The 24,865-nt window shown below is 45.4% G+C and overlaps 1 protein-coding gene across 5 annotated transcripts in view; it reads left to right on the forward strand.

Annotated features, from left to right (window-relative positions):
• The window catches only part of GUCY1A1 (guanylate cyclase 1 soluble subunit alpha 1), a 54,055-nt gene extending 29,777 nt beyond the window's left edge, over positions 1 to 24,278 (forward strand). For 4 of the 5 annotated variants that reach the window (XM_031463696.2, XM_031463694.2, XM_031463695.2 and 1 more), the window contains exons 4-10: positions 1,636 to 1,697; positions 5,027 to 5,085; positions 6,692 to 7,407; positions 8,957 to 9,442; positions 12,814 to 12,957; positions 17,522 to 17,676; positions 23,389 to 24,278. In XM_031463696.2, coding sequence (XP_031319556.2) covers positions 1,636 to 1,697; positions 5,027 to 5,085; positions 6,692 to 7,407; positions 8,957 to 9,442; positions 12,814 to 12,957; positions 17,522 to 17,676; positions 23,389 to 23,590 — 1,824 coding nt within the window. In that variant the 3' untranslated portion in view covers positions 23,591 to 24,278. Of the gene's footprint in view, positions 1 to 777; positions 1,060 to 1,635; positions 1,698 to 5,026; positions 5,086 to 6,691; positions 7,408 to 8,956; positions 9,443 to 12,813; positions 12,958 to 17,521; positions 17,677 to 23,388 lie in introns of those variants that run through there. The other variant, XM_031463700.2, reaches the window with a different exon arrangement.
• Positions 24,279 to 24,865: the final 587 nt, after the last annotated feature.

A 24,865-nucleotide genomic window follows, 5' to 3' on the forward strand; every position in this document is an offset into this window, starting at 1 on the left:
CTGTCTCGGTGCCGGACGTGGCTTGGTGAGCGAAGCAGGTCGTCCCTGCCCTGTCGGAGCCTCTGTTCTAGAGGAGAGGACAGGTAGTAAGAAAAAAAGTCGGGTAGCAAATGCCTGAAAGACGATTGAGAGCATGCGCAGAGGCAGTGCCCTCGTTTCACTCATGACTCTCTTCCCCAAGAACACCCAGAAAGATGGAGCGTGGTTTTATGGGTTTTAATCCACACTAACATGCTGGCGTTAGGAATACCAGAGTAACTTGAGAAATGGAAGCTTCTTAAGGACCCCGGGCTGATCTGCCTATTTACAGTCTCCAATTTAATGTTCCCTTCCTCTTTCCCTAATATCAAAGACGGCCAAGAAACAGGCCCACGTTTCCCTTCCCAAACACGGTCGTCGCCTGCCAGGCATCACAGAGATCGCCGGGCCCTTGCTCTGAATCTGCCCAGGGCTCCATCTCCTTCCAACCTCTGCTCTCCTCCCAAGGCAGGTGTGCCCCCTCTTCTCACCTGAACAGTCAGAAAAACTGCTCTACATGTGAACTGAAGTTTTCTTTTATTTCTTCTCATCTCTTGCATTTTCTTTCAATGAACTTCACATTTCTTTTCTCAGCTCTATGCACTTTAAAAACCAAAAGTTCTTTTCATAACTCATTTCCTTGAAACAGAAGCTTGGTGTGTTTTGCTTAACTCTGCTGTCCCACTTGACCAGTGGAAACTCCGGGAGAGATATAAATAGTTCCTAAGGAAAAAGGAATTTCACAACTTGGGACATAGCCAGAGAATCGTTCACTGTCCTCTGGGTAAACCACAGAGAGAGTCCACGGCTATATACACACATATGATTTTTTGAGGGGGAGGAGGGAGGGATGCAGAAAAATTGGCAGCACTGTTTACCAGGGTTTTACTTTGCACTTAGCAACTAGTTAGGGAGAAGGAGCTGTTACAAGAGATGAAGAGATAGTCGACCAGTATCTAAAACTCCGGAGGCTTATGTACAAATACTTTGCCATAGAGGAAAAACTGTGACACACTCAGAAATCAATAAAAGAAGAAACCTGTAAGTATTTGGTGAAGATTATTAGTTCAAAGAGAGGAAATGAGTACAAGTTACAGGAAATCCAAGATTTGTTCCAAATCAATGATCAACTGACCTTGATGACAAGGGTGGGTTTAAGGGCTCAGAGAGGAAAGACAGGAGGTCTGGAGTTTTCTGGAGCAGAAGTAAGTGATGCATGAGACATGAATGTGTGTTCGGAGCGAAGCGGGGAGGTCCCTGCTGGGGCTGGGGTAGTGTCTGTGCCGGGAATGTGAGTTTGCAGATTCCTGAGATTTCTCCAGGAAGACCCAACTTTACCAAACTGGAGTCTCTGGTGGGGACTGGCGCTTGTTCTGTGGCTGCAGGGGATACCCACCCAGGGCAGGGCCTGAGGGCCACAGCCCAGGTCCAGACTCCAATTAGCCTGAGCTCCTTGCTGCTTCCCAAGTTTACAAAGTGCACAGGAAACTGTGAGTTCCCCACACTTAAACCATTAAAGGAACGTTTCCGCTTTTTCCTGAGAGAATTTTTACATATGTATCTTCAAGAAAATGATTACTTAAGGGGATGCTTGAAACTTTTCTTTTCCATCTTCAGTTTGAGCGGCTGAACCTTGCCCTCCAGAGAACACTGGCAAAACTCCAAATACAGGAAAGCAGGTAAGTTGACCCAGTTCCGTTGTGTGAGTGTCCTGGTCCAGTCACCATTGCCGGGAACTGGCGCTCAGTGATGCGTCAGCGTGTGGGCATCACTTTGGCACACCTGGCACCGGGCTGCGGGTCTCAGCTGTCGCGAGTCTGCACGCAGCACACTCATGTTCCACACTGTCTCTATCGCCAGGCAAGCTCGGGTGTATATAAAATGTTTAGGATTCTGCAGCTGTTGAGGAAAAGGCAGAACTGGGTTTCAAGCTGGGGTTCTTCAGAGCCCCTGATGTGAACCACCTTGCCTGTGCTGCTGCTTTTGATAAGCTCCCAGAAGGCCTGTTCTTTCCTACTAAGGGGCAGTTCCTGAAATATTTAACAAAGGTGCAGCGTGGATCGGAGCGGACTCCTTGCTCGAAGATTAGGGCAGGGTCCCAGGGCCGCCTGCCTCCTCCTATTGTCAACCTTCTCCCAACTTCAACCACAGGTTAAACTTTTTAGTGGGGGTGGCTCAGTGGTGGAGCATGTGCTTAGCATGCGGGAGGTCCTGGGTTCAGTCCCTGGTACCGCCATTAAATGAATACATAATGAAATAAACCTAATGACCTCCCCTCCCCCCCAAAGAATAAATAAAAATTATTAAGAGAAAAACACTTAGCTGCTGCATCAGGAGGAGGAGGAGGGCTGGGGGAGCGAGAGGAGGGCAGCTCGGGGGGTGGGGCAGCAGCAGTTGCCACTCTGTAGGGAGGTGTTTTGGTATTTCCACGGCTAGTTTGGTTATACTGGTGTGCACTGGCTGAGTAGCAGTTCTATTCACACTTTTCCTTCTACTCTGTGTTTGAAATTTTCTTGAAGAGAGTTTTCTGTAGAGGTTTAATTAATATGTAAGGTGATTTTATAAAAAACAACCTGACTTCTACAGTTAATTTTTAAAGATATCTTGGCACCTGACTGCTGATGGGGAGCTTGATTTGGCCTCATGTTTGTTTCCCTGCAATCAAAGGGCTATTTCACTGGTGAATCATAACACAAACACTTGAGTTCCAATTTTCAGAATCAGACTTTGATGTTTTGCAAACCAGCGCTGTTATCGGGAATGGTCCATAAATCCATCCATCTGTCCACTGCTGGAGAGCGGGTAATCTGCTCTGGGGATTATCTGTGCTGGTCTCCCTTGCTGGCGAACTGGTCCCCCACTGCAGGCGGCAGGCGCGCCAAGAAGGGGTCACAGGCGAGTCCAGAGGGAGAGAGTGTGAAGCTCTGAGTCTGACGGAGCTGTGTTTACAGAGTGATATGGAGAGCATGCCAGAGACCTCGGCCCTTCCTCCTCAGTCAAGCTGATAAGATATCTGACAAGTCCTGGAGCTGCTACCGTCCGTCCGTCTGTCTGTCTGTCTGCCTGAGCCCTTGGCAGGCAGCTCCCCTACTCCGAGTGCGTGCTCAGGGCTTGTGCACGCAAGTATTCCTAAGCTGCCTGCAGCTATGCTGGCAGGATGAGTTCCCAGAGAAGTATCTTTTTTAAAAATCTCAAAACTTACAAAAATTATTTTATTTGGAAAGCTTGAAACATCTTTTACCACTTCCCTGATGTCTGAAAGAGTGGATCATAGTTTTAAATTGTCCCAATGATTATTCTGTTGTTGAAATAAGATCAGGGAACTTTTTTTCTTAGAAGACGGCCTGCTGATTATCCTAAGTGGCTTCTCTGTGCTTTTTAGGCCCTTGGGGTACTGGGTTCATCCCCCGTGTGTTTGGTGGGTCAGCCTCCGTTTCTACTGCTGTCAGTTTGCCAACTGCTGAACATACCTTAATAACTCTGTTTTGTGCACTGCTTATTACCTTATGTGACTTGAAAAGCAAAATCTCTCTCTATATATAAAACAGTACACTGCTTCTAAACAAAGTGCTGGACCCCCTTTCTAAGTGAGTGAGTCCCAGCCCAGTCCTTACGATGCTCCTCTCAGCTGTTTGCACAGAGAGCTTCTGCTTCATTTCTTTTTCCAGGACCTTTGTTCATATCACGGCATCCCACGTATGAACTCATGGCTGGGGTGTGTGGCCATGTGTGTACAACACACACGCTTGCTGGTGTAATGCAGGCTTACACTTTCTTCTTTCTGAATTTTTTTTTTTTGAAGGTGAAGATAGGGAACGTATTTTGAATTGCACCGTGTGTTGTTTGGATTGGCTGAGCTTTGCTGGGAATTGGCAGGAGTCGAGTTCTCCAGGCAGATTTGCTCTCATTCTTCAGAAAAAAAATAGACATTGCTTAAATGAGAAAAAAGATGTGGATCTAAAGACGGATTAATATAACATATGTGACAAGGAGGTGGGGATCTCTTGATTCAAATTAGATATCATATAGTGGCCCTTAATCTATTTAGATAAGAATAATTTTCTACCTAGCGTTTTAAAATAAGTGTAAGCAGTGCACCTGTATGTGATAAAGTAGCCAGCTGAGCAGTTTTCCGGCTCAAAAATGTTTCCCTTTGAAACTTCTCTCCATGTAGGGTGCTTTACTGAAGTCTGTCTAGTAGTTGAAATTTGTGTGTTTGCCATCTTGGCAAGCTGAACCACAAATAGAACTTGAGTGTCTTTTAAAACACTTTAGCAGTGTGGCACATTTGGTCATAATTAGTCATCACTCTTGGAAATCATTAAAAAAACAAATAAGCAAACACAATAGCATGTTTGTATTTTAGCAAGTTGTCCAGCTGAAATTACTAACACCTTCTAGCCATCAAAATATATGCTATTACGTTATTGGCTTCTGTGCTATGTGCAGTAATTGAATAAGGAATAGACTTCTGTAGTCATGAATTCTTATATAAGACCAAGGATGAAAGTTTAATGTAGTGAAATCTGAGAGTTAAATACATAGAGCCTAAAACTTGAAAGCAGGGTATACCATGTTACTTGCTTTAGCAAATAAATAAGGATACTTTAAAGTGGAATCCATCAGTACGTGGATGTTTCTTCTTGGTTGTGTGTTCAGAAAACCCCAGTCTGATTCATTACCATCCTTTCTGGAAATTTCATACCACTGGTTTTCCACCAGTGCAAACACCCACACTCTTAGCCTATGTAAAGTTAGATTAAAAGGTAAATATACTTCATAAAATATGGTGAAACACTCTAGATCAGGTACATTTTGGGATTTTTTTTCCCAACATTATTTGAGGTCTGTACATGTCTCTGCTCCTTTCCTGCAAACTTAACAATGAAGTTTTGCCTCAAAGAAAAGGTAATTTAAATTACTTTCTGTCATCATTTCTGTATGTTATAGCCTGAAATTTTATCATTCATTCGTCAGTTTATAATTTAAAATATTGAAATCATTTCAGGAAATCTTTGGAAAGAGAAGACTTTGAAAAAATAATTGGGGACCAAGCAATTGCAGCAGGTAATAAAATATGAGCAATTAGGAAATAATTATAATTGTGGAACTAATATTTTGCCTGTAGACTAAGATTGTCCATTCCTAGAAAATATTTACCTGTAGAACTAGTATTTTTGTCTAAAATATTCCTGTTTATTTGTTGGTAACTTCCAGTGTGAAATGTTCAACATCATGTTTTGTGTTAACATAAAGAATGTCTTTTTCAAACTGCATAAATATCTTTGTTTGACCTGTAACATTTCCTCTTCTTTCAAGGTTACTTGCTGAGAAGCAGCTAAAGCTGCCTGTGAGGCTGACTTATAGACATTCACATGCTTCCACCTTCAACTCAACTAAGTGTTCCTCATTTACACATAAAAAATTCTACTCAGCAATGTAAAATGAATAATTTTTTTAAACATTGGAAGCAATCATGGGGAAAAAGGAGAGCAGTGATCTCAGTAATACTTGGTTTGAGGGAAACAAGGAAATGGGTAACTGTCACACTGTCCCTTTCAAGGACCATGAGTCCATGGACTAACAGGTTAAATTTTTCTAAAAGTACAAGATATTAAGAATTTAATGATGATGATGATGATGATGATGAAGGCTGGCTCACACTGAGTCCTGCCTCCGAGTCTGGGACTATTTTAGTATAGTCCCCAGCACCACAGCAGTCTGGCAACAGGGCACTCTTGTTTTCCCTGAGTTTCACATGAGAAAAATGTGGTACTCAGAATTTAAAGACTAAAGGAGACTAGAGAAGGAGAAGCTATAGAAATTAAATAGTATGTTCCCAACACACATTCATTCAGTAGCATTTGAACAACAAGAATACTATTTTACTCAGAAAAAAAAATTACTTTATATTATCTCTAAGAAAGAATGACAAAATTGTGTTTCACCACAGGTGATTTCAAAATAATTCCTGTATCTGATGCTTATTTTCTGGGAGGTCCTCTGAGGGGGTACAGTACCCCTTCACCAACATGTACTACAGTTTTTGTTGTTAACAAGGTGGGAGAGCTTCTTCTAAAATGGACTTGATCCTATATTTCCAATTGTTTTTTTTTTTAAGCTTGTATTTATTTATTTATTTTTGAAGTCTAGCCAGTTTGCAATGTCGTGTCAGTATCTGGTTGACAGCATAATATTTCAGCCATACAAACACATACATAGATGCGTTTTCATATTTTTTCATTATGGGTTACTACAAGATACTGAATATAGTTCCCTGTGCTCTACAGAAGAAACTTGTATATATAGTAGTTAACGTCTGCAAATTTCAAACTCCTGATTTATCCCTTCCCACCCCCTTTCCCCTCTGGTAACCATAAGTGTTCTTTTATAGTTAAGTTTCAGGAAGATAAAAAGTCATACATTATACTCAGTTGATCATTCTGTTGTAATCAGTTGATTTGGGATTTGTATTGAGAGTTCTCAGAATTTTGGAGGCTAATCTATGTAGACACTTTGAATACAGGTGGTTAACTTTGGTGGGAACTCTTATGACTAGCAGATACAAGGCAAACTCAATCATCAGATAAAACAATATTAGAAACAGTAGAACCAGCGCCATCTGCCAAGATGACGCGTTTGCTGCGGCAGACAGTGTGCTATGTGCTTTCAGGAGTTCCGGTGGAGATCATCAGAGAGTCCCTGGGTGAAGAGCTTTTTAAAATATGTTACGAGGAGGATGAATACATCCTAGGTGTGGTCGGAGGAACCCTCAAAGATTTCCTGAACAGCTTCAGCACGCTCCTGAAACAGAGCAGCCACTGCCAAGAAGCGGAAAAGCAGGGCGGGATTGAGGACGGGTCCATCCTCTGCCTGGATAAGGACGAGGACTTCCTCAGTGTCTACTACTTCTTCCCCAAGAGAACCACGTCCCTGATTCTGCCCGGCATCATTAAGGCGGCGGCCCACACGCTGTACGAGACCGAGGTGGAGGTGTCCTCCATGCCCCCCTGCTTCCACGCGGAGGGCGGCGACGTCCTGCAGCAGCCCTGCCTGCTCTACTCCGTCCGCGTCACCAGCGCCAGGCCCGCCCCGTCGCCGGCCCCGGGCAAGCCGCCGTCCTCGCTGGTGATCCCCGTGTCGCTCTTCTGCAAGACCTTCCCGTTCCACTTCATGTTTGACAGAGACATGGCGATTCTGCAGTTCGGCAACGGCATCCGGAGGCTGATGAGCAGAAGGGACTTCCAGGCGAAGCCCCGCTTCGAGGAGTACTTCGAGATCCTGACTCCCAAAATCAGCCAGACGTTCAGCGGAATCCTGACCATGCTGAACATGCAGTTCGTGGTGCGAGTGAGGCGGTGGGACAGCTCCGTGAAGAAGGCTTCCAGGGTAAGGAGAACCTAATACTGCTGCTAATACGAAATCAGCGATTTCACCTTTAAAGTATAGGAAGCGAAAAAGGTAAAAAAGAGATGCTTCGCTCCAGATGTCAATTAAACATTTCTGTTTAGAATGATTCTCAAATACTTTTCAGGCTGGATGGAATCAGTTGAAAATAAGATCTTGCTGCATTCATTTCTTGCTTACCTAACCCCTCACTTCACAGATGCACGTCGCATGCAGTCTAGCTTTTAAAATCCTTATGGAGTATTTTATAACTGAAGTAGAAACGTGTTTATATAAAATACATTTTCAATCATCACAAATAGCTGACTTAATTTAGAATAATAAGAGGTATTTTTCGACAGCCAACAAAAACGGCTTCTTTCTTACAGAAGGCAGCCAAATGGATTTTAAATCAGTATTTAATAGACATGGAAAAAAATCAATAATAATGTATTGCATTAATTGTTAGAAAATGTGGGAAAAACTGCTTTGCTTACATCTCATGATAGAGTACCACGGTGATTATTTAGAAAGGACGTTTGTGAAGTGGTAGCTGACGGTACAGGCAGAGCTCACAGAGAGGCTCAGGACACATCTGGCTTTTAGACACGCGTAACCTGGCAGACACACTGTCTGTTCCCACAGGAAGACAGCTTTGCTGCTTTTTTTATCATAAAAATAATATAGCCAAGTGTTTAAAAAATAGGTAATATTTAAAGGTGTTTATTGCAAAATCAAAAAGCATTAATTATATACATTTCTGTTTGAAACAAAAAGTACTATTTGCAACTTATTTTTTTTAATCACTAAACAGTATATTTTGAGCATCTTTCCATGCCATTATATCCCCATCTGTTTCACTTTTTTCCAGGGCTGGGTAATATCTCATTGTACCGTTGTCTTCCATTTTATTTTATTTTATTTTTTATTGAAGTGTAGTTGATTTACAGTGTTAGTTTCAGGTGTACAGCAAAGTGATTCAGTTACACATATACATACATACGTATATTTTCTTTTCAGATTCTTTTCCATTACATGTTATTACAAGAAACTGAGTATAGTTCCCTGTCCTTCACTTTATTTAACTGCCCACTGTGGAAGGACGTCTGGGCGGCTGTCAACCCTTTGCTGTGGTAAACACACACGCGCAGGTCTGTCCCACTCACACGAGTAGACCTTGTGATGCTGGGTGATCGCATGAACCCTCCCCTGGCTTGGGGCTCCCTTGGGGCAGCCCCTTCTGCAGCTGTAGAAACGGAAGCATCAGCCTGCCTCGTAGTGAGAAGGCCCGAAGCAAGTATTTTTTGCATTGCTGATGGAAAATTAAGATTTCCATGTAGTGTTTATCCCTAAATATTCTCCAAGTGTCTGCGTGCATCTTAGAACGCATAGTAAATTACACTGTGAGAAAGTGTATCATTTGCTGGCAACAAGTAGAAAAACATCAAGCTGAAAAACTAAGGGATTATCTCTGTATCCACGTCCTCACTTTGTCTCCAGAAGGTGCTGGAGACCTGAATAAACCGCCACGCGGTTCTCCTTGGCTCCACAGGTCATGGACCTCAAGGGCCAGATGATCTACGTGGTGGAGTCCAGCGCCGTCCTGTTCCTGGGGTCGCCCTGCGTGGACCGGCTGGAGGACTTCACGGGGCGCGGGCTCTACCTGTCGGACATCCCGATCCACAACGCGCTGAGGGACGTGGTCCTGATCGGGGAGCAGGCGCGCGCGCAGGACGGCCTGAAGAAGCGGCTGGGCAAGCTGAAGGCCACGCTGGAGCAGGCGCACCAGGCGCTGGAGGAGGAGAAGAGGAAGACGGTGGACCTGCTCTGCTCCATCTTCCCCGGCGAGGTGGCGCAGCAGCTGTGGCAGGGCCAGGTGGTGCAGGCCAAGAAGTTCAGCGACGTCACCATGCTCTTCTCGGACATCGTGGGCTTCACGGCCATCTGCTCCCAGTGCTCGCCGCTGCAGGTCATCACCATGCTCAACGCGCTCTACACGCGCTTCGACCGGCAGTGCGGGGAGCTGGACGTCTACAAGGTAGCGGGGGAGGGAGTCTTCCCTGGGCGGGGGAGCCGCTTTCCCCGCCCGCGCGCCCCGTCAGGTCTGGGTGGAGGGCGGGCCGTCGCGACCTCAGCGCGTGGCTGCCCGCTGTCCAGCCTGGAATCGCTCGGAATCTGTGCAGAAACCGATGATTCCGTGCAAGGACCGCCACCGCGCCCTCCCCAGAGAGTAAGTGGGTGGGGGTGGGGCCCCGGGGAAAAGGGGCGTGTCGAGGTCAGTGAACTGACACTTGACCATGAACACTGAGTAGATTCAGCATGAGACGGACCAAAGTGTAACTCGTCTGGGGAGGATGTATCCTTCCATCTGAATGTTTGGTTTTGTTTATTGGAGGGGGGAGGTAATTAGATTTGTTTATTTATTTAATGGAGGTACCGGGGATTGAACCCAGGACCTTGTGCCTGATAGGCAGGTCCTCTGCCACTGAGCTCTACCCTCCCTCATCTGTAAAAGCAAAGGAGTGTGAGGAGTATACAAATTGCCTTGTGCCAAGTGAATTCAGTACAGAGTCAGTGTGATATTTTTCATGGCCAGTAACAGACACCAGGCCACCTGCTTAAGGTGTTCTTGTACAGAGGCCAAGGGCAGAAACATCGGGACAGGGAGGTCTGTCTTCAAATCATTTCTTCTACCTTACTTGCCTTGTAAGTGGAGAACGTTAAGTAACCTTTCTCATTTCTAGAGCAGAGAAAATAATATACACCCACAGAATTTATATCTGTGGTCCATCAGTCAGCAGGGTTTGTTGAGTGCCTTCGAGGTACCAGCCATCATTCTAGGCACTTGGGATGTACAGAGAGCTAATGAAGAGATCTCATGTTCTTCCTGTTTCTTTAGAAGTGAAACTTTTTTTTTTTTTTTACTGATTTAAAAGTATTTTGCATTATTCTCAATATTGGTGTTGAGAATAAAGCATGCTTCTCATATATGTGGTTTGAATCATCTTTTAATTGGCCACATAAAAATCTGGCATTTCAGAGCTTAAGCCAACATGAAATAAATAGATTATTGAAGAACAAACAAAAATTATTTATGGGAATATATAAGCCCCAATCTAGATGCTCAAAGTAAAACTTTCCTTTTTAAAAATTTCTAACAGGAAATTCCAGGCAGAGCTATGATTCCCTTGGGGGGAAAAAAAAGAGGGCCTTGTATAATTACAGATAAAATAATTGGCTTCAGTTAGGTTCAGCTTGGTGGCCTCTTGTGGAATTTGCTGTATTTATCTGTAGACAGTTTACGCCTTGAGGATGTCTCCTCTCTGGGAACTGTGGTTAGGAAGTCTTACTGTCTTTGGCAGACTGCTATGATTGCCAGCACAAGCAGCCACTTCTAGAAGTTTCACCTTGCTGACACTTTAAAAAACGCGGTCATTCCTCTCAAGTGTTTGGAATCTGTCCTTGCTGCAAGGCTGGAAGCCCCAGAATCCGCTGGTTGGCTCGGCATCCGGAGCGGGTGCGTCTGTCTGTCCGCATCTCACCTCCTCTGCTCTCTGACTTTGCAGAACACCTGGAGCGGTTGTAGGTAAACAAGGATGGGTCTTGACCTTGGAATAAGCAAACTCAAGATACAAGGAATGTTCACCATAGGCTGACCTGTGGGGGTGATGGCTTCCAGGAGCAGTCAGTTTCTTGTTTCTTCCAGTACCTGGTGGTACCGGGACTTTGTTCCGTTTCATTTTTTTTTCTGTCTTTCAATCTTTTGGTCATTTTTTCTGCTTATTTCCGTATTTACATATCTGTTGTTTTAGCAAATACCTACCGGTCGTCCAGCATTTGCCCGCATGGTGGGTACAGTCCCTGTGAGGGGGGTTCACATGTCCACATGTCAGGGGAGGGGCGGCACCTGGATAGGGGCACAGGACAGTTTCCTGTGACATGGTGGACATGCGATTCCTCTCCGGTGTGTGTGGGGGGGTACAGCAGCACAGGGAACAGACTCCCAGCACCACGGAGGGGTGAGGGCGCCCCTCTCCTGACTAGTTCCACCCACTGAGCACCTGTGATGTGTCAGCTGTTGTGCTGAGCGCTCCTTCCGTCTGCACTGGAGGAAAAGCTTCTGGAGGCACTGCTGCCTGGTTCCTCCATGGGTGGCTGTTCTGGGCACGGGGGAGACAGGAGGTGATAAGCAGAGAGCTTGCGCTTCACGGGGCAAAGAAGGACAGAGAACAAGTGCGTAAGGTTACAGTGTTCCCGTCGCTGGGCTGCTCTGGCGGGGAAATGGGGCAGGTGTCGGGGGAGACAGCGGAAGGTCAGGGGCGAGCACTGTTCACAGACGCCGTTGGCCTGGGGAAGTGAGGGACCAGGAGGGGTGCTCCCGGCAGAGGGAGGGGAGAGCAGGTGGGGGCACGTGTGGTACGTTTGAGGGACAATCAGAGATGCTGGGACAGAGGGAACAAGAGGGAGGATCAGGAGGCCGAGTCAGGGAGCAGCAGAAAGGCGGGCAAGAACTTCAGGGCATTTTAACGGCTGCAGCATTTATTCCAAGTGAAATAGGGAATCGCCAACTTAGCCTCCCTTTCTCACCTCCATCTTTCCATACTGGGGGCTTAGGATAAGAGTGGCGATATGATCTGATAAGTTACAGTAAATATTTAGAGGGGAAGAAAATCTCACCTGTCACTATTCGGTGGCCTATTTGTGGGTTTAAATTAACCATTAGCTTTGTACTTAGAGTCCCAGATAAAAATCGCTGGTAACATGACATAATACTAATGTACATGAATTTGTGTAACAGCTTGACTTCCAGTAGCTTTCCAAACACCATGGTTTCTGCCTCCTGGTTTGACATTTTGGTTTCCATACTTTGTGATTAATACTCATGTAAACAATTTATCATGGCTGTGAGGACCCCCCAAAATCCTTTTGAAAACCTCTAACCTTGTTAACCTTGCACATCTTTACTAAATTTATCTGACATTGACTGAGTAGTGGCTTTGTTCAAAACACTGTATTTTATGCTGAGATGCTGTAAAATCATCCAATAACTTTAAGCAATTTATTATTAATCCAAAGTACATCATTTGTTTCTACAAAGCCATTTTACATGGCGGGGAAAGAAAGGTGAAATGGCATGGTGAGTGAGTGGCAGGTCTGGGAGCTGGAACCCCTCCTGATCCTGAGTTCATGGGGCTGTGGTCCCTCTCAGCGCAGCCCATGATGCAAGGCTCAGAGACCTGTGACTTTCCTGAAGAGGAAAGCCTGTTCTTGGAGGATATGATTTACTCTGATGTTCCATTGGCCCGAACCCTGAGATTTCTGCTGTGTGCTTCTGAGTGCCCGCTCTCTGATGTGCACGGTGGTGCTTCCCAAGTGCCTGTTTTAACGTGGAAAATCTCTCATGTGCAGGTGGAGACCATTGGCGATGCGTACTGTGTGGCTGGGGGGTTACACAAAGAAAGCGACACTCACGCCGTCCAGATCGCGCTGATGGCCCTGAAGATGATGGAGCTCTCTGACGAAGTCATGTCGCCCCACGGGGAGCCCATCAAGGTGAGGCAGCCTCGTCCTGTCGTGAGAGTCCACGTGGTTGGTCAGTGATCAGACGGGCGGTGCCCAGCGCGGGCTTGGTGGCAGAGAGCAGCGTCTCCGGCTAGGTCAAGCAGGAAGGTGTTTACCACGTGGTATTTAGTGGCTTACAGAATCGCGGAGAGGACCAAGAGTCTGTCTACACCTCGCTCGCTCAAAAAATGGGTCCCAGAGTGACACTTCAGAACCACTGCTTTCTCTGTGATCTGGTAGCTGGCTCCACAGCTCCACAGCCACAGTAGGGAAACCCTTGTGCTCAGAAAGTTGCTGTCTGTGCTGCTGGTTTCCAGGACAGAAGGGCCCCTCCTATGATTTCAACCAGCAACACAGAGATCCTGCATCATGACTCTCACAAGATGAGTGACTGGAGTCTGGGCTGCCTCTAAGCTTGCGAGAGAAAACCCAGAGGCTTCCGCAGCTGGGCTCACATGTGTAACCAGCGGAAGGGCAGGCACGGCAGAAATCCAGCTCCCAGATGTCACACAGGGTATCTGAGTCTCCAACCCTGAGTACATGCAGCAGCCTCGAGGGAGTTGGGAAAATGTAGTTTTTAGTTTTCCAATCCCAGCAGGGGAGGAATCACAGTAGGACAGAGGTGACTGCTAACCCAGTGTTTTCTAGGGCACATAAAATTCCACAATTTCTAGATGAGCCGGATCCCAGAATAATGGTGTCTCCTGCAGACGAGAAAGTCAAACTCACATGCCAGCCGTTGGTCTGCTAGGTATTACATGTGCAGAGTATTTCGATCCGTCCCACATGTAGTGAATCTGCCACTTAATTTTTATAGAGTAGCCTCTATTGATAAACCTTCAGAAATGGGCCTTGGGAGTGATGTGGAATCCTATCTGGGGTGCTGTAAAACATAGAGAAGAAGGGAAAATGAGACGTTTAGTCCTGGTGCTCTCCAGTGTTAGTAGAAGCCACGTGTTTGAGTCTTCAGGACTGGTTTCTAAGTCAGCTGTCGTCCCACTGTGTGCTGATGTGTGATACACTCCTCTGCATTTCGAGGTCTGCGACCGCAGGCCTATCACTGTGCACTGATTCTGTGCGTTGGAATTTGGATGAAGCCCAGCGGGGATGCCTTTTCATTCCTCACGAGACCTGGTACCCGGGCTGAGAGCAGTCAGATGGGTGAGGCCATGTGGCATGGCTGGATGGTACCCCTTGGACCAGGGACCCCTTCCAAGGTGCCTGCTTCACTCACCTGCCTGGGGCCAGAGCTGGGGGTGGCTGAGGACGGGCTCAGCTGGACTGTCGGCCCAGGTCCTTACACGTGTGCTCAGGCCCTGCAACCTCAGAGCAGTCACGCTCCTTACCTGGTGACTCACGTCCCAGGGAACCAGGTTGGTGTCAGCCACACGATCTTTTATGACCTCGCCTAGGAGATACCCAGTGACACGTCCATTATATTCTGTTGGTCAGAGCAGTCACACACTTGCCCAACAGGAAGAGTGTGAAATAATTCTCAACTGTTTTAAAAGCATCACAGCATCTGACTTGTCCAGATGCTTAATTTCTGTAATTTTTTTAGAGGAGAATTATGTTCGTTTGTTTGTTTTTTGGTGAGGAGACTCATAACATCAAAGTAAATGCTTAAAGTATCCAGATTAAGAATCAAGCCAGGGATTTCCACATAAATGGGTTTCGTTACTAAGATGTGTACGTTTGGGGCAGGGGGATTAGTGACATGATTTTTGATGTTTGCAGAAATGTACTTTTAGAGTTTGGCCATTGCAAGAATTATTCATAGCGAGTTTCCGAGATAATTACCTGGGTGATAATAGTTCAGCTTTACTGACCTGTAAAGGGAGACGTTAAACATACCTTTTTAAAATTTTTATTTATTGTCATATTATTTAATTATTTTATTTTGTCAGGGGGGGCAGGTAAAATTAAGTGTATTTTTAGAGGGAGTACTGGGGATTGAACCCAGGACCTTGTGCACGCTAAGCATGCGCTCTACCATTTGAGCTATACCCTTTCCCCACTAAATACACCTTTTTATTTGTTCTGCCCTGCAGTCCTAGGGCATCTCTGAGATCCTTGGGGGGCTGTCCCTGACATGTCACAGAGACAGAAGTGCAGAGTACTTTTAGGAGAGAGAGAAACACTAATGTGTATTGTGGGGAGCAGATTGTGACTTAAATGTTGTCTTCTTTAAAATCTTTATAACAACATTAAAAGAGGAACCCACAGTTCAGACGAGAGTAGCCACGTCCCTCCTGAATCCAGACTTGGGGCCGTGTGTTTCCAGCTTCAAAGCCCAGCCTTTCACTACTTTTTACCCTCCTGCCCCATGGAATGGGGTCAAGGTGAAAGACTAGGAAATATTTCCGTTTTTTCTTTTCAAACTCTGGTTTCCCAGCCTGTCATCTGTACAGACCATATGCCCACTTACTCCGGCTGATCCCTCACTCACATCCCCCCTGAGGCTTAGAAACCCCTGGGGGGACTCGTGCTGGAGACCAGGGGGCGAGGACAGCAGAGCGAGTCAGGGAGCTTGGAAAGGCACTCGGGGCCCTCCTCCCGTTCCCTAAAGCCTGCCATGAGGAGGGGGTTACGTCGAAAGTGGCCCCCAAGTGGGAGGTACTCCCAGCAAGTGTCCATTCGAGGCATGATGTGTATCTTAAACGTTGCACCATTTTCATGCTTGTAAATCTGAATGGTTCCCTGACAAGAACACTTTGAGTTGAGAGTGAACCTCAAGACTGGGAAAGGATGGCGGGGTGGGGATGAGAGGAACCAGAGGGGCACTGGCTTTATCTGCATTGTAGTTCACATGTTTACGAGGAGGATGTATTTCTATATTAATCATGCAGTAGAAACATTAAAATTTTATGACAAATTTGTCAAATTCAAAGGTGGAATAGCTAAGTGTGAAGAGAGAAGCTGGTGCCAAAGAGAGTAAAATCTAAAATTGTGCCAGATGTTTATAAGCAGAAGATAGCCTCTGGTCATCATTCTTGTTCATTTGTTTCTATTGTTTGTTATATTGTTTACATGTAAAACCATATTCTCCTAAGGAAGAAGCCAGATGTCATAAAACAGCTGTGTTTTTGTGCTTGGCGTAAAGCTTTGGTGAAGGAGGGAGATGGAAATTATCCAATCCTGCGCTTTATAGACGAGGAAAGAGCGCTAGGGAAATGAAGGAACGTACAGACAGTCAGACTCACAGATGCAGAGAACAAGTCAGTGCCCGCCAGAGGGAAGGGGTGACGGGGGAGAAGTCGGGGTAGGCGGGTAAGAGGCCCAAACCACTAGGTATGAAATATAAGTAAGTTACAGGGATGTGATGCACAGCACAGGAAATAGCTAATGTTCTATAAGGACTGTAGGTGGAGTACAGAATATAAACTATTGAATAACTATGCTGTACACCTGAAAATCATATAACATTGTAAGTCAAGTGTACTTCCACTTAAAAAAAGGCAGACTGCTGGTTATTCCTAATACAACTCTCCTGATTCACTGCCTAGTGCTTCTGTTGGAAAGTTTCGCAGAATTCATGATTTGACGTGTTACAAGCAAATGATTCTCAAAAGTTTCTAGAAGAGCTCTGAAATCAACTGAAAAACTAAGGAGACTGCAGTTTTCGGATTTCTAAATTATATCTAAGCTCCTGAGTACTTAGCCTTTGTTCAAAATACGCATCTCTAATAAGACTTTAAAAAAATGGTCAACTGAACATGGAACTCGGAAATAATGCACATGGTGTCCGATTGTTGTTTAAAACGTCCCGCTTTCACTTGCTTTGTTGTAGCAGGAATTTAGCAGCTAGTGCATCCTCTGGGATCCTCAAGCGCTCAGATCTTCTAGGAGATCCCGGTTGAAAACAGTCCGCCTTGATTGCTCTGCAGATCGTTGATAACTTCCAGGATCCCTACACCGCAGTGTATCCTGGCTGCCTCTCGCACCCAGACCCGGCCCGACTGTGCTTTCCGTGGGTCTGGACTTTCTTAGCTCACATGTACACAGTCACTGAAGGCCAGGCCTCGGCAACCCCAGCTTTCTGCTGCTTCCTGAAATATTACAATACGCTTTCTCCGCTTGTTGGTCATTTAAATAGGGAGGAAGTTTGGCATAAAGTTCTTTGAAAGCAAGATACCTAAAAGCCCCGTTCTCTGTATCCCCAGAGCTAGCTCGTTACCTGCCTCTGACAGTGTTTCAGGAATAACTTCTGGGCTCCAGAAGTCTTGTCTCCCTCACCTGAGGAACAGAAGAGTTTACAGAAACGGTCCATGGACGCGGTGTCTGGTTGCTATGGTGACTGTGATGGGTGTGTGGGATTTTGGTTCAGATGCTGAAGACAGTGGAGAGAAAGCTGCCCTGGGTAACAGCCCTAAGGACATACACGGAGAAGGGTTACAGGTGTGACTGACCCTCACTAGTCGCTGCTGATCGGAAGTGAGGAGGAGCGGAGGTGCGAGCGAGGAGTCAGTCAGTCAGACAGGGCACTCACACAGCTGCGACGAGGGGGCGTGTGTTACCAGTGACCAGGAACACTGTGCTCCTTTTTTGCTTTCAGATGCGAATTGGACTGCATTCCGGGTCAGTTTTTGCTGGAGTTGTTGGGGTTAAAATGCCCCGTTACTGTCTCTTCGGGAACAATGTCACCTTGGCGAACAAATTCGAGTCGTGCAGTGTGCCGCGGAAAATCAACGTGAGCCCCACCACGTACAGGTACTGCAGCCCCCAGCGCCCGAGGTCTGCTCATCTCATTTACCTCCGCTTGTCGCTGTCCCATCGGTTTGTTTCACTCTTCGTACCTTCCTCTCGCTTAGGTAACCTTAAAGGAAAAGAGAAGCAGTAACTCTTATCATCCTGGCTTTAACCTTCTGTCAACTATTCATTTGCCTCGGGAGAACGCCTCTCCTGAGGTGTCTGTCGCCAGGCTGTGACCCCTGATGCGCATCCTGCCTTCCCCGTTTCAAGGCGTGTTACTTCTCACACTGCCCGGACAGGTGTCCTGCAGTACAACTCTGGCACTCACTTCCCAGAGTTAGCACCCACCCGTTAGAGGGCGTGGTCCCCCACAAGAATGCCCTTAATTCAGGTGCCTGCTGTGGAAACTTTGGTTTTAAAAATCCAACTGTCATGGAAATCCTCGAAGGGCAAAAAAACTGTTCCAGATCGATATGGTCACTGACTTACCTCAGGCAAGTTCACCTTTCTGTTCTCAGAGGTGACAGTCCTAGAGCACCTTCTTTCTCATTAAAGCCCCAACCACCTTTCCTGTCCTTTCCTGTCCGGCCCCGACTGTAAGTTGAAGATCTCACTTTCTATTCCTCAGCAAAAAGAGATTACCATCTGCTAAGAACCACGCCACCTTCACCCTCAGATCCCATAGACAGAGCTGCCTGCACTGTCTTAGGTCCTGGTACCTGTTACGGGGGCTGCGGCCCCCTGGTTTTGCTCCAAGTACCATTTCCTCTCACCTCCTTGAAAACCTGTTCTCTTGAAAGTATCAGCCTTCTCCATGACCAGTTTCTCCAATGAAATGATTATTCCCATCAAACTACGGACGCATCTGACTATTACACCTCCTTAAAGACGGTGTCTTCCTTGTCTCCAACTCTGTCTCAGGCATCTCCCTATGTGCCCACTCCTTTCCCAGCAAAACTCCTTCTAAGGTTTGTCTACGCTCAGTGCTTCTCCTTGCTCACCCTCATTCCCTCTTCTGTGCACCCCACTCGGAGGTCCCTACACTTCACTGACATGGTTCCTACCAGGATCATCCATGTTCCTTGCTGAAATCTGGGCAGTTCTCTGTTCTCATCTTCCTCAGCATCTCGGAATCTGTTGACTTGATGTGAAGTTCCCTCCTGCAAACATTTTCTTCTCTGGGCTTTCGTGACCACTTCACCTGGTTTCCTAGTTACCCCGTGGCTGCACCTTCTCGGTGTCTCCTGTTGGTTCTCTGTCCACACTAGACCTTTGAAGGTTGTGCTGTCGAGAGCTCAGTCCCTGTTCTACCTGGGTCCTAACTTTTTGATGGTTCAGTTTTTATCTCTAGCCCATTCTGTAATTCTCCACTGAGTTTCAGACTCATATTTTCTGTTCTGTCCTTGTGCTCTGGTGACTAATTGATGAGTTACAATCAATGTGACCATGTTAGAACAAGTGATTCCCACACTCACCCTGACAGAATCCACTTCCCACCAGCCAAACTTCATCCGTCTCCAGCATCAGTCTCAGACGGTAAACCTCGGCGCCATCATCCCTTCCTCCATGTCACGTCCAACCCCCTCCACTTACAACTGATACCCTGCATGCAGCTTTTCCCACCTCCCTCGGTGCCACACCCAAGCCACCCTTCGCTCTCCAGCCTAAGCCTCTCAGCCTCACCTCAGTCTGAGCCCCGCTTGCTTCCTCAGAAGCCTTGTCCCCGCCGTTCACCCTCCACCCAAGAGCCAGGGGAGCTTCCTAAAGGATGTCAGATCTCGTCAACCCCGCAGTAATAGCCCTCCAATGGCGTCCCATTGCCACCAGAATGAAATTAAACCTGTAACCACAGACCGAAGAGTCTGCTTTGATCAGGATCCCGCGACCCTCTGATGTCCTGCAACCCTGGCCTTAGTTTTCCCATCAGACTTGGTAAACCGGTTCCTGAATCAGAGATACTTGCTGTCTCTTTACCTGTTTCCCTTTGTCACCCTCTCCGCTCGTACCTGAGTCGAAATGGTTCGTCAAGTCAGAGCAAGTTCAGAATCCCGTGAGACGTTGTACAAATACTAAAGGGAATTCTTTCTCTGGACAGCTTTATGGGTAATACGCTGAATCCTGGGATGGCATTTCTCAGTAACATGACATTAGGAAGCGTCACTCCCCTCATACTTTTTTGATGTTGCCGAGTCCAAACTCGTTCTGCTCGCTGCACGGCAGGCCAGTAAATTAGGAGACAAGGTGTTGGGGCAAGGAATAGCGACTTCATTCAGAAAGCCGGCAGACCGAGAGGATGGCAGACTACTGTCTTGCAGAACCATCCTGCTACAGCCAGAATATGGGCTCCTTTTATTAAAAAAACAAAAACAAAAACAAAAAAACGGGAAGGGGTGTGGTTGGTTGTTGGAAACCTCTTGGTGTGGGAATTCTTTGTTCCTGCAGCCATCCTGGGGGGGGTCAGGCCATGGTGCTCCTGCAAAACCTCCAGCAAAACAAAGGCCACCCTCTATTCTGCAACTTGTTATCCTTATATAAGTGTAGAAAGTGTTAATACCCTGAAAGGTCAGAGCCTTGAGAACATGCTCTCCTGTTTACCAGACAGGCTAAAGGCAACATTCTTTTACAAAAGGTGCAGAGCTAGCAAGACTAAACCCAGAAAAAAGGGCTCAGTGGTTAAAATCAAAGGAACAGATCCAATAGAGTCAGATCTGTTCTGCTCTGTTACAGTGAGACACGTGTAAATTTAGGACGGGTACCCACACCAAAAAATACCCAGACCTTCAAAGTCCACGTCCAAATTCTCATCGGTAATTTAGAACGTAGCAGGTGTAATGACAGCTACACATTCCTTTCTTTTCAGTGTCATGAGGGGTTTTAGTTTAGGGGACAATTTTCTGCATTTTTGTTACTGAGGGACGGAAAACTCACAAGAGACTAGGTTCTATGTTGCGTGAGTTTCGAGTCAGTGGGTTAACGAGAGGTTTGGGTGGTGAGCGATCAGGAGAGACAACATTGGCAGGTGGAGGTGTAAATGGAGGCTGCCTGGTGGGCGGGGGGGGGGCGCTGACCTAGAACTCCTCTCTCTGAGGACATAGCCCCCAGAGGCAGGGCGTGGATTCCTTAGGGGAACAAGGAGAATGAAGGGCCCATAGGAGAGCAGGTGCAGGCGTTTGGGGAAAATGGTGCCCGGTCATGAGCGGGTAAGGAGAAACCGCCCCACCACACGTGAGCATTTGCACCGGGACTGCCGTCAGGCTTTCGTCGAAATGGTTTCATTTTTCTGACCTGTTTCTCTTCCAAATCCGCATCTTCTTTAGAAGCTGATTTAATGAACATTTCTAACTCCGTGACACTCCAGTTATGTTTAAAAGCACAGGCTTTGTGGGGAAGGGTGTAGCTGAGTGGTAGAGTGCCTGCTTAGCATGCGTGAGGTGCTGTGTTCAACCCCCAGTGCCTCCACTAAAAATAAATGAACCTAATTATCCCCACCTACTCTCACCAAAATACAAGAGTTAAATAATACAATGGCAAATAAATAAATATTTTTAAAAATTAAAAAATAAAAGCATGGGATTTATAGTCAGAAGTGTGTCCTGCAATGTGAAATACAGGGCTTACCAGATGTGCAGTTCCAAGCAAGGCATTTAATAAATTCAGAGGGTAGTTTTAAAGCCACTGGTAAGATCTCCAGGTAGAAAAATAAAACCAGAGAAAAATAGATGCCCACTCAGCCTTTCTGCATCCTTTTGCAACTTGCCTTGAATCCACCCGATATTATGGTTTTGAGATTTTTTTTTTCTTAATGAAATGTAAATCTTATTTATTTATTTAAACTATTCTGAGTGCAGTGGTATGCTGGGAAGGCAGCTTTGGGGAGTGAAGTGGATAATCTCCAATTTCTCGCGTTTACCGATTTTTAAAGTGTAGATACACTCACCATGGCAGGTTACAGGCTCCCGATGGTTTTTGTGGCTTGACAGATTACCAGTGTTTGACAGTTGTCACGGGCCATATGAGACAAATCCAGCAAGTCACATGTGCATGCCAGGTAAGGTGTATTCCAGGGTATAAATAAGACTGTCTTCAGTCCATGCTTACTGGAGGATATCCGGCTATTAGTTGTTACAAAACGTGATTGGGTAAATATACATACGTCTCTAGATAATACACCTATAAATGGTGTCCTAGGTCCTGGGCTGTCCCCAGTTTCAGCTTTACCAGCCATCAGTTAGCTGTCCGAACAGGTTTTACCAGCCTGCACTCCAGCGTCTGAGTTCTGTTTCCCAGTGCCTGCTGTTGTCAGACTTACTAATTGTTCCCCTGTGATGGGTGTTATGTGGTATCCAGTTGATGCTTAATAAGGCTTGTTTAATCAATGTATTTAATCTTCATTACTTCCCTAAGAGACGGTACGTATTATTGTCATCCCCATTTTAAAGGCTAGACAGCTGACATCTCTATTCAAACTTAGATCCACCAGATGTTGAAGCTTATACTTCCAATATTGTGGAATTCTGTAATTTTTCATTATATGTTACCAAGTACTGTGCCTTGTAAATAATAGGTACTCTAAGATGCCTATGAATCCAGGACTAAAACGTCCTTTTGTTAGTTTTATTATTTTGCAGGGTACACATTTTGCTGGCGCACAGATAAAAATTAGTCCATCGAATACTCACGTGTTGTACGCTACTCGAGTTCTGTAATTCCTGAGACCTGCGTTCCCACCCAGCAGTTTTGTCTGGACCAGGGAGGGTGTCATGGTTCCGACCTCAAACGTAGCAGCATCACTCTTGTCACTGAGACGTGACCCTGCAGACTGGGGAGGGGATGCCCACGCCCTGACTGGGAAGATATGATGGGCGATTTTCTGCCGAGGGAGGTCTCAAGCCCATTTCTTCCATGGCCTGAGTAATAGGTCAGAGAGATGCTTATTAAGTTTGCATCTGACAGAGAGCGAGAGAGCAGGGAGAGGAACCAGAAATGTAATCAGTGTGGTTAGACTTTAAAATGAGTTTATCATAGTGGACAAATGCAGCCGGTAATTAAAGCTGGTCAAAGGTCTGAACTGAAGACATTTAATTCTTAAGAAGAATTTGAGAAGAAAATTATTGCAAATGTCAGATAGTAGAGTGTTGCATATCCAGCTAAATCTCACCTTAGTCCTGTAACCTAGAATTCAGAAAAGTTCTAGTGACAGACCCAGAACTCGTTCTCATATTATTTTATATACAAATGTCTTATATATAGACCTTTCCTGTCACAACTTCTTGTCCATGCTTACTTCCTAGTACTAGTTACAAAATGAATGCACTGATAGACAATGTCTTTATCTCCTTCAACTTTTTCAATTCTGTAACATTATTTTCATATACTTTTTTTTTTTTTTTGCTGTTACTGAACTTTCGGATTGTTTTGAGTTTCTTTCCCCACTGTTGTGACTTGTGCTCTTATGTAGGCTGTAGACTATATCTTTACAAAAAAAATTTTATAGTTATTTTTCCTAAGATGAGTGAAATACATTATTTGGTAGAATTTTCTGCTGTTGTGAATTGTCCTTGGGTGAAGGTGTTTGTAAACATTATTAGGGGCTTGGGGTCAATCAGACTGAAAATGGCTGGCTTATTAACGTTCTCAGGAACTTTCATTGAGTTAGATCGTCTTTTCTTGAACAGGCAGTTGTGTCAGTATCCAATTTCAGGATTAACATTTTTATTTTCATCTTTTCAGACTACTCAAAGACTGTCCTGGTTTTGTGTTTACACCTCGATCCAGGGAGGAACTTCCACCAAACTTCCCCAGTGAAATTCCCGGAATCTGTCATTTTCTGGAAGCTTATCAACAAGGAACCAATTCAAAACTGTGGTTTCAAAAGAGGGATGTTGAAGAAGGCAGTGCCAACTTTTTAGGCAAAGCCTCGGGGATAGATTAGCAAAATGCATCCCCAACGGTCAGGCTTTGGGGTTTGACTCCTTGGAGCGTGCGTGGAACCTCTGAAAGCACTTTGCGCTTGCGGGGGGGCGGAGGGACTAAGAGACCATCTACTTTTCCTTCCTCTTAATGGGACAGAAATACATTCACTTCAGTACTTCAAGTCTTCAGTGAAAAAAAGAAAGAAAGAAACCTCAAACAGTGACTTTGGGAGGGGAGGTGTTTCTGTTACATAACAATCAGTTATTACCTGTACTCAAAGTTCAGCGCCTGTATGTCAGGTGATTGCAGGGACCGGGCAGCCTGCTGAGTGACCCGCAGTCGTGCCCCGGGTGGGACACCATGGTTGTTAAGGTGTGCTTGTGATAGTATTGTCTCAAAACAGCATTTTGAATAGAAATGATAGTCTTCAATACCTTAAGCTCTTTGAACCTGTCAACTCTGCATTTTGTTACTTTTCCTCATTTCACTGTTGGCATATATAACAAAATAGATTGAGGGTTTTTTCTGCTGCACTTTTCTGTTCCATTTTCTCTTTTTTTAAAGAAAGTAAGCAATTATGGGTTAGCTGCAATAAGACTATAAAGTAGTTCTTCTGTAAATATCAAAGATTATTTTATAAGAATATTCGCCGTAATATCATGTGTCATAATAAATGTTTCCTTTTTTGATATTTTAAAAATTCTACACATGGTAAAGGCTACAGCAATTTCATTTTTGTTAATTCATATTTGCGTCATAATGTTCAGGATAAAAGAGGATTATAGCCCATATTAAAATGCAATAATATCGTTCTAATTTAGCTGAACCAGAAGCAACATGGGAGCAAAGGAAGTTTTCAGGGAACACACCGTAAACGCAGAAGTGAAACACTGACACACACGTACACGTACACACACACACACACACACACACACACACACACACACACACACACACACACACAAAAGAGCAATTTGGACCTGTTTCAGCAGACATCGTCCATTGCCATGCTGAGCCCAGTACAGTTCCAGTAAGAACATCTAAGTACAGAAGAGGGAAAGAAGACTTGTTCTTTCTGCTGATAGCTTTTTTCCAAGTATTTGTGCTGAACATTTTGGTGTGTGTACGTGCCCTGAGAATCATCAAGTTTTTAGTCTTAAGTATGCATCTGTGAAGTTTTTATTCTGGTTGAGATAACTCAATGATACTTTTCAAAGAGAATGGTAGTATTGATGAAGCAGACGATGCTGTGATTTCAATTATGGAGATTTCTAAACATACTTCTGGAGCCTGA

This window comes from Camelus dromedarius, chromosome 1, assembly GCF_036321535.1.
Source record: "Camelus dromedarius isolate mCamDro1 chromosome 1, mCamDro1.pat, whole genome shotgun sequence".
NCBI classification, from domain to species: Eukaryota; Metazoa; Chordata; class Mammalia; order Artiodactyla; family Camelidae; genus Camelus; species Camelus dromedarius.